This window comes from Marmota marmota, unplaced genomic scaffold, assembly GCF_001458135.2.
Source record: "Marmota marmota marmota unplaced genomic scaffold, marMar, whole genome shotgun sequence".
NCBI classification, from domain to species: domain Eukaryota; kingdom Metazoa; phylum Chordata; class Mammalia; order Rodentia; family Sciuridae; genus Marmota; species Marmota marmota.
In genome coordinates, this window is record NW_025999998.1 from 3,520,967 (window position 1) to 3,531,087 (window position 10,121).

The 10,121-nt window shown below is 37.6% G+C and overlaps 1 protein-coding gene across 1 annotated transcript; it reads left to right on the forward strand.

Moving 5' to 3' along the window:
* The first annotated feature begins 450 nt into the window (after positions 1 to 450).
* On the forward strand, positions 451 to 2,351 carry Dmac1 (distal membrane arm assembly component 1). The gene is made up of 2 exons (XM_015492851.2): positions 451 to 778; positions 1,572 to 2,351. The coding sequence occupies exons 1-2, from the start codon at positions 514 to 516 to the stop codon at positions 1,634 to 1,636; spliced, it is 330 nt and encodes a 109-aa protein (XP_015348337.1). The 5' UTR covers positions 451 to 513; the 3' UTR covers positions 1,637 to 2,351.
* The last annotated feature ends 7,770 nt before the right edge of the window (positions 2,352 to 10,121 follow it).

Consider the following 10,121-nt stretch of genomic DNA (forward strand, 5'->3'; position numbering starts at 1 on the left):
ATGTTACACAGTAAACCCAGAGATTTACTCCAGACTTCTCGAAGGAGGCCGAAAGTTGAGACACCTAGTAAGAAGAGTACTGGTTGTAATTCCTGCAACTCGGTATACTGGGGCAGGAGGATTGCAAGTTCAAGGCCAGCCTCAGCAGCTTAGTTAGACCCTGTCTCAAAGTTAATAATTGAAAAACTAGGGGATGCAGTTCAGTGCTAAAGCACCCCTGGGTTCAATCCCCAGCACCAATAAAGGGGGGGAGGGGAAAGAATGACGGCTAAGTGAAATCTCTAAACTAAATAAGAGGTGGGGGACTCCAACACACCAAGGTTGCAGCCGCTGAAATCCACCCTAGCAGTCCCGCTTCTTTCGCGCCCTTGCAACGCAGCAACTCAGGCGAAAACTACATTTCCCAGCCGCCCTCAGGATTTTTTTTCCGGCGCACTGCGCTCTGCTTTCCGGCCGCATCTTTTACGTCAGTTCGAACCGAAGTTTTGTCACGACTGGGCCAACTCCCAGAACATGGGTTCTTCGTTGTTCCGGCCTCTGCAGCCTAAGAAGTTCGACGAGCCTCCGGTGGCCGCTTCCCCTGTTCCCCCAGATGCATCTGAAGCGCCGACCACCCCGGAGCAAGCGCCCTTGTTTAAAAACTGCTGGAGTTGCCGGGTGCTCTCCGGGTCGGGACTGATAGGGGCAGGCCTTTACGTGTACTTGGTGGCGCGGAAGCCTATGAAGCTGGGATATGCTCCGGGTCCAGGCCCTATTGCCCAGATGGTCATCGGCATCAGTGAGAGCCGGGGCAGTGCCGCTTGGGCTGGGGTGGTGGGGTGAGGAGGTAAACCCAACAGCCACGTGGGCTGGAGGGGCAGGGCGCCCCAACCTAGGCCCTGGGTAGGGAGAATTTGCGACGCCTTAGAGGAAAGAAAAGAAAAAGGAAAACAATATTTTATGAGAACTCTCATTAATTTCAGTTTTTAAAATCCTTACAATACCGATTAGAGATATTAACACTGTTCCCATTTTATTTTCGGGTAAATTGAACCTTAGTGGATTGGACAGAAAGTGACAGACTGGCTTTCCATCCCAGGTTTATCTGGCCCCCCAAATTTCTCTTTTCCTTTCTCTTGGAGATAGAGTGAGGGCACTTGCCATTGGCTTAAGAAATTGGGCTTGGAAGCCAGATTTTAGTTGGAGGTTCAAGTTCAAAGCCCATCAACTTGATGCACCGCTGGGTGATGGGAATCCACAATACTGTTTGCCAAAATGTCTTACAGTCATGTGTTCCTTTACCTTTACAAACCAGTTTTCTAAGTGAATAGATTTTTAGGTTTTCAGATTTCTTGTCAATCAGGTTGTCTAAATCATTTACCTTTGTTAAAACTACTTGCTTTGGAAGATAATAGGGTATTTTCTTTCTGAACTTTTTTGTTCCTTTTCTGAGCTTCACGCTCCTATTCGAAATATATAATGTTAATATATCTTCTAGTAATGTTGTAACAGTTAAATAAGATGGCATTTGGAGCACTTGGTAAACTAAATTGTGACATATAAGTAATATGCTTTTTTTCCCCCCCCTCCAGGCATTGCTTGTTGGGGTATAGTTATCCTGGCAGACCCTAAAGGAAAGGCCTACCGGGTTGTTTGAATGAACAATGAACTCGTCACCTCTTACCCCTGGACCCATTACACGGGAAGCATGGGATTTATGGTTGTTCTGGACAGACGTGTGGAGGAGCTTTGTCTTCACTATTGGGAATACTACAACACTGAAAAACAATGAAAACATTGGTTGTCATACCTTGACTGTGAGTGTGGCTTTCTTGTCAGGTTTCAGAGGGATCAATAAATCCCTTAGAGAAGAAAATGATTCTGTGTCCTATCTGGGGAAGGAGGGTATAATTTAAATTTTACTTAAATATAATTGCATTTAGTTAAATTATGATTTGTTAATATTAAAATGAAGGAAATGATAAGCCAATAGGAAAATGAGCTATTTTATTTCCTAATTATAGTTCTTTTTATCCTGTAATTGGATTAACACCTGTTGATAAACACATGAAACTAGATATGAATACTTATGCTTTCCGAGATGTTTTTAAATTCATCATTTCATGAGAGCTTCATTGCTAATCTGACTTTTTTATTGATAAGCCTTAAAACAATAATCCAAGTGATTTGCTCAGGGTTATTCAGAAAATCAGTGCTGTATCTAGTACTTGTTTTTGTCTGGTTTTCCTGTTCTAGTCTTTCAGAACTAGAATGGTACAAGGAGTCAAGAATCACCTTGATGAAACAACCATAAATGTCAATGTACAATGAAAGATTTGAATGCCATAATAAAATTTAAGAAAAATTCAAAACGTTTAGTAAAAAAACATCCTTTGATTTCTTTTCATAAGAACAAGAAATATTTGTAATGGAATTGAGAAGTTTTTGAGATAAGAACTCAAAATTAGTTCATTTCTAAGAAAACGTTTCACTTGCTCCCGTTGGGTTTTTTCTTTCTGTTTTGTTTTATTGTTTTGTTTTGTTTTATTGTTTGTTCTGTTTTGTTTTATCCCCTCACCCTCTAGATACTGTGGCTTCTCCATAAAGTTGTATGTAGCTTTTTTCAAAGCAGAAAGATATTCTCAAATTCAGCTGCTATTCATAGTGCATATGTTTTGAAAGACCTGTTAAGCAGGTAGTACTTTAAAGGCTTTTACTTAGCTTCATATAGAAGTACCTAAGTCTGTGAAGTCTTGTGGTGACATCAAGACTTTTATAAAGTGTGTACATCCTGATCACTATAAGAGTGGTACTATATATGTCTTAAGCAAATGAGATGGAAGACATTTCAAACAACCTAAAGTTGACAGCAAGTTATTCTTTATGTAAAATGTACAATTCTGTTTGTTATAAGATGATAATAAATATAGAAGTTTTAAGTTGGAAAGGATTTAGAAACCAACAAAGCAAATGATACATGGTCATTTATCCCCTAAAATACCTATGAATCAAGTTGCCCCTACTTTAGAAGGCTAGTCATTCTATTGATGGACAACTATACATAGATTAAGCCCAAAACACATAAATCCAATTCACTGATCTTGACTTGGCCTATTGTAGAAATAGCATAAATCTTAAACTAATATATAGGTAGAACTTGGAAGTTTGCAGTTTGGGTCTAGACCACTACAGTAAAATGAGTCAGATTTTTGGTTTCCCAGTACATATAAAATGTGTTTACACTGCATTGTAGTAAGTACAGTGACAAATGCACAACAGCATGTCTGAAAAACTGTTATATTTAAAAGGTTATTGCAAAAAGATGCTTATGATCACCTGAGCCTTCAGCAAGTTGTAATCTTTTTGCTTGTGTAGAGTCTTGCTTTAGTGTTCATAGCTGCTGAGTTATTGTGGTAATCACTAAATGCAATTTTCTTAAAATAAGACTTCTCTGTAGTGTGCAGTGTTGTTTAGTAGCATCTTACTCAGAGTAGAACTTCTTCAGGTTTGGGGTCAAACCCTGCTGCTGTTTTATCAACTGAGTTTATGTGATACTCTGAATCCCCTTATTGTCATTTCAACAATGTTCATTCTTAGCATCTTCACCAGTAGATTCCATCACAAGGAACCATTTTATTTGATCAGCCATGAGAAGGGACTCCTTGTTAAAAGTTTTATTATGATATTCAATCACATCTACAGGTTCCATTGCTAATACTAGTTCTTGCTGTTTTCAATACAGCCACAGTTACTTCCTCCACTGAAATCTTGAGCCCCTCAAAGTTGTCCATGAAGGTTGGAATAGACTTCTTCCAAATGCCAGTTCATTTGATATTTTAGCCTTCTCTGAGTCACAGATATTCTTAATGGCATTGAGGAATGGTGAATCCTTTCCAGAAGATTTTCAACTTTCATTGCTCAAATCCATCAAAAGAATTGTTACCTTCAACACATGTAACTTCATGATATGAAAGTCTTAAGTAAGATTTGAAAGTCAAAATTCTTCCTTAATGTGTGGGCTGCAGACAGGATGTTGTGTTAAGAGATATGAAAACAAATTTGTGTATCTCCATTGGAGCTCTTGGATTACCAATTGTAATGTCAATGAGTGGTAATATTTTGAAAGGAATCTTCATGAGCAGTAGATCTTGACAGTGAGTGGTCTTTAAAAGATTAAGTAAACTATGTTGTAAGCATATGTGCTGGTATCCAGTAATATTCCATTTACAGAGCACAACAGATTTAGTATAATTTCTATGGCCCCTTGTATGTTCAGAATAGTAAACAAGTGTTAGTTTCAACTTAAAGTTACCAGCTGTATTAACCCTTCACAAGAAAGTCAATCTGTACTTTGAAGCCAGGCATTGACTTTTCCAAGCTATGAAAATCCCTGATGGCATCTTTTTCTAATATAGGGTTACTTTGTCTGCATTGTAAATCTGTTGTTTAGTGTAGCCACTATCAATAGTCTCAGCTAGATCTTCTGGGTAACTTGCTGTAGCTTCTGCATTAGCAATTGTTTTTCACTGTGAATTTTGATGTTATGAGATGCTGACTTTTCTTAAACATCAGCCAATCTGCTAGTTTCAGAGTTTTCTTCTGCAGCTTCCCCATCAGCTTTCATAGAATTGAGAAATAGGGTCTTGGTTTAGATTAGGCTTTGTTTTGTGGGACATAACTGGTTTAATCTGTCCAGAAAACTAAAACTTTTCTCCTTATAGCAACAAGGCTGTTGAATTTTTTTTTACTTTTACATTCACCACGACAGCACTTTTAATGTCCTTTGAGAATTTTCCTTTGCATTCACAACTTGGCTAACAGTGCAAGATGGCCTAGCTCTGTGCTTATTTGGTCTTTTGACATTCATTGCTCCCCAAACATAATCATTTCTTTTTAATTTGGTATAAAGTGAGAGATATGTGGTTCTTCATTTTTCTTTAACACTTAAAGCCCATTTTAGGTTTATTAGCCTAACTTCAGTATTGTGTCTCTTAGGGACAGGCAGGTTCAAGAAGAAAAAGAGATGGGGAAAGACTGGTTATTAAGAGTGTAGTCAGAACACTTTTTTTTTTTTTCATTTAAATTTACTTACACAGGTGCAGTTAGGAATGCCCCCAAACAATTAGAATATTAATATCAACTCTTCACAGATCTCTGAAACATAATATTAATGAAAAAAGTTTGAAATACTGTGATAATTACTAAAATGTGATACAGTCACTAAACATGCTATTGGAAAAATGGCACTGAAAGACTTGGCAAAATAGAGGGTTGCCACAAACTTAATTGATAAATGTAACATCTGCAAAAAGCAATAAAGTATAATAAAATGAAGTATACCTAAATCATAATTTTGATGTTAATTAAACTTTTACAAAAGCAAAAAAGCGTTTTTTCAAGTATATTTGCCTACTCACCAAATATATTTAGTTGTTTGTGACTTGGAGCAATTTAATTGGGTATGAGCAAAGTATCATCCTATAACATCTGTAGGCAGTTAAGTGGGAAGTAGTGTAAGAAAAGGTCAGAATTTGGACTTAAAATATAGTTTTTTCATCTTTTGAAATATACACCAAAATTTTATTTCTGTCAGTGTTAAGCCAGAAATTCTAGTTTATTTTAAATATGAGTCTCTTCTCAGAGGTTTCAGGGAAAAAAATGTCATCACCCTGGTTCTCAATGTAGGAAATTCACTTAGTTCCCCCATTATCTTCCCTTTTGTTGAGAATTAGGTGGGGTAAGCAGAATAAACAGGCTCAAGAATCAATGGATTATTACTCAGTAATATAAAAATGCTGATTAACTATGATTTACAGGCTTTACAATCTCTATACAGCATGGAAACAAGAATATATAAAGGTTCGTAATTCTTGAGTAAGGAGAGAAGAGAAAAATTAGTAATTAAAAATGCACATAAACTTTTATTTGGAACCCAAAAACCAAAATGTAAACACTGAGGTTTTTATGAGTGTCCAAGATATCTATTAGCTCAACCTTTACATCATGGGTATAAACTTCGGCAGCTTGAGATAATCAAGAACATCACCATTTTTTATGTGTTGACTGATCTGGAGTCTGAACAGCTAGCAATATGTGTAAATATATTAAAGGTCCCAAATTTAGATAGACCCTCAAGGATCTTGGTAGGTGGGTGTATCCAGTGAGGAATATCTTTTTTTCCTAGGCCAATGGATGAGACATATTGCTTGCAACCCTAGAGTACACCAAATGCAGGCCAATCTCAGACATTCTGGAGTTCTACCTGGCTGCGACTAGTTGCAGAAACAACTGTTTCTGGAAGCCCTCGATGTTGAGCATCTCGACCATGATTTGTATTCACTTCCACCCTCAGCTTAGCATTTGTTCCTTGCTCCTTTTTATTACTAGTTCCTCTGCCTTACCGTGTCTGAAGCAGCGGCATCGTGAAGAAAGCCAGTTGACAACAAAATATATTGCTTTTAAATATATATCAGGGCAAGCATATGTTCAAGTACCCCCTCAAACTAGACTTGGCCTCAACTGATATATCACTAGGGCTACATTGATTAAACTTGACACTTCTCAAATCTTGATGAAAGAAATAGTAAGCAATTTTGAGTTGAGAAACTGTCTTTTTGAAAAAAATGCAGATAAATACTAGTGTGATCCAATAATTATATAGGTGTTAGGGGCACAGAATCAGGTGAAAGTAATTACCTATCATTCAGAGGTATTCTAAGAACATGGGGAAAAAAATATATCACTTATAGAATGCATGTCTCTTGGCCTTTCAGATACTTAACAACAGTCAAATGTAGAGTATATAGAAATAATCAAAGGAGTAAGTATTAAAGGCAACAGTGCCACTGAAAATCACTGCTCAGTCCTGTGACTGAATCTACCTATGCTTCAGGAATGTGGTAAACAGGATCTTAGGATCCCCAAAATTCCCATCCTGCTGGTATAAACACACCTTCTGACAGTTATTCAGTTGAACACTCTTCTTGGTGCTGCTATGAAGGGATTTTGCAAATGTAATTAAGGTTGTGGGCCTTAAAGTCTTTTGACCTTAAAATGAGATTATCCAAATGGGCTAATCATGAGCCTGTTAAATCTTGGTCAGAAGGTCAAAATCAGTTAAGTCAGAAATGAGAAGCATGATGGTGAGTTCAGTTCTAGAAGTTCTTTGCTAGTGTAGAAGAAAGTAAACATACATGCTGGGAACTGCCTTTGGGAGCCACATAGCAAGACTGCAGTCAGACTGAAAATGAGGAGGGTAGTCCCAGCTGACAGAAAGGAAATGAGGACCTCAATTATACTACAACTGTGAGGAATTGGATTTCTTCCAACCACCTGTGAATTTGGAAGAGGGCCCTATGAGAACCGTGAACCACAGCCTTGGCCATCACCTTAGTTTCAGCCTGCTGAGACCCTAAGCAGGGTGTGTAGTCATGCTGGGGTGATAATAAGTTTGTGCTGTTTTAAATTTTTGGTAGATTTTTGCATAGCAATGGAAAACTAATTCAAAGAATCAGTAGTGGTTTGTGATATCACAGTCATAGTAAGCAAACCAGACCAAACACCTAATACTCTATTTTGGGTTTTAGGGAGTAGCAAGTAGTGAAGTTCTGTTTGAATAGCATTTGTCTTTGCTTTTAATAGTAGTTTTCTTGGATAGTTTTCATATAAGGTTTTTTTTTCTTTTTTTAATTGAAATACAAAACATTGGGATTCATTTTTACATAATTATAAAGACATGAAATAAAATTTGCTCTAATTCAGTCTCTAGTATTTCTCTTTTCCCTTGCCCCTGTTCCTTATCTTTAATAATCTTTCCACTATTTACTTTTTATTTTTTAGGGGTTTTGTAGTTGTTGTTAGTGTCATGTGAATATACATGTTGTTGAGATTCACTTTAGTATAATTTATATGTGTACATAAGAAAGTTAGGTTAGATCCATTACACTGTTCTTCCCTTATCCTTTGCTTTCTCCTTCCCACTCAATACCCTTTCTTTCTTCTATTTTAATAGAATCTTTCTTCTATTTTAATATAATCTCCCTAACTTTTCCCTTTCTTTCCCCACCCCCCTTATTTTGGATGAGCTTCTGCATCTCCCACTTGTCCTTCAAGATTCAGCCCAAATATCATCTCTTCTGTGAATCCTTCACTGAAAAGTCTCTCTTTCATTACCTTCAGGGCCATGCAGCCATTAACATTGTCCTGACTTCTATCACTGATTTAAAATGTTTCCTGATAATTGCTTATGTATGCATTTGTCCCTCCTTACTGATTGTAAACTCCAGAAGAAGAGAATTGCTTTGGTCTTTCTTTATGCTGCCCTCCCCATTCCCAGCACCAAACATGCAAGGCACTTGGTTGGTGTTCAGTAAATATTTGATGAATGAATAAATGATTGAAAAACTTTATGGGTGTCTCTCTTTCTCAAGGTTTTATCCCTACTAATATCAGCAACATCACCCACAAATCTCCCCCCTTGCCACATTTACTACTGACTGAGAAGTTCTGAGGATGGAGCCTACCTGTCTATATTTTAACAAGCCCTTCAGAGGTGACCTTAAGTTTAGGGGAACCTAAATGACTGTATAGTACATCTCAACTATAAGACCATGGAAAGAACATTTGAGTGAAGACTTTACCCAGGTTTGAATCCCATTTCTACTTCTAGTCCCGAATATGCTTTTGGACAAGTTGCTTACCATTTTAGAATATAAATTTCACCCTCTGTCAAGTCAGATGATCAGACTAGGTAATTTCTAAATTCTTTTTGAGCATTAAGATTCTCTATCCCCACAATCTTCATTTCTGTATTTTATTCTAAAAGAGCCAGCAATGATGAAATGAGAAAGTAAAAAAAAAAAAACAAAAATAGCACTGTCTCCAATAGTACTATGAAGCTGCTATGACCATTGCTCCAACAAGTGCACCCCCTAGCTTCTTGCAGCTGCAAGTTTCTGATGCTTCACAGGAATTTAGAAACCTCTCACCCCAATTAGGGCACCTGACCAACCAAACAATTCCATTGGGAAGGGAAGAGTTCTTTCCTGACCCCTTCAGGCCCCAAATCAGGGGCCTGAAGCATGAAATGTGATTATTCTCTCCTAACGTGCATAACTGCCCAGGCATTCAAAAATACTGGAAGTTGAAGGAACAGTTGTGATTGCTCCTGGTGATGGTGGTGGTGTATATCTAGGGAGGGTGTCCCTTTCTATCTCCAAAGTAGGAGAATCCTTCAGTTTCACCCTGCATAATACTGGCTTAGTCATGTGAATTAAACACTATGTTATGCAGGCTGTGTCTAGAATGACAATAAGTTCCAGCAAAGGAAAAGATACTACCAGGTGTGGGCAAAGCAGACCATTAGAAGTGTACCTCCTGCTCTATGCCTAGATTTTTATCTTTAAAAAATGGTGTGCACTTCACATACCTGAAGTTCAGTGAACACAATGAAGTGACTATATCTCTATAATGGCCAACTATAGAAGCAGCCATTAAGCTCTACAAGTCTAATCCAATGCTAGATTCTGATCATGGTATCACCAAAATATTTTCAATAACATGGAGAAAGCTGGCCTCATTTACTTCAAGGAAACAACAATTGTCAGGTACCTAGATACATTGTATTCATATTCAGTTCAATTATATTTATTAAGCCTTGTTATATGCCAGTGTTAAGATAATTACAAGGCTGTTTGCTGACAATAGCTTTAGCACCTTGAGTGTCTACATTAGCACACTGAAACCCAAATCAGTGTGAATGGTCACATCCTAGGAAAATGGAACTTAACAAATAAGGAACTGCCGATTACCTCTAACTAGGGACTTTCCACTTTAATCAAATATTTTCTATCTTGCTCCCCTGAACACCTTCTAAAGTTTGCTCCTCTTGGCTCTTTGGTGGAACCCAAGTCACTCGTGGCTTGACACTGCCCAAACTATTGAAAATTTTGCTGTGTCTAATATTACTAGGCACTCTGCTAAGTGTGTTGGAGTGTTGTAGAGCCCCTGCTCCAAGAAGCTGAGAACCTAGTTGGAGAGATGGATACTAAAAACTGTAATTTTGATATAGATTAGAATTATACACAGAGTACCTAGAAGCAAAGAGAAAGGATATTTTAGCCCTTAAACAGGGACAAAAGTCA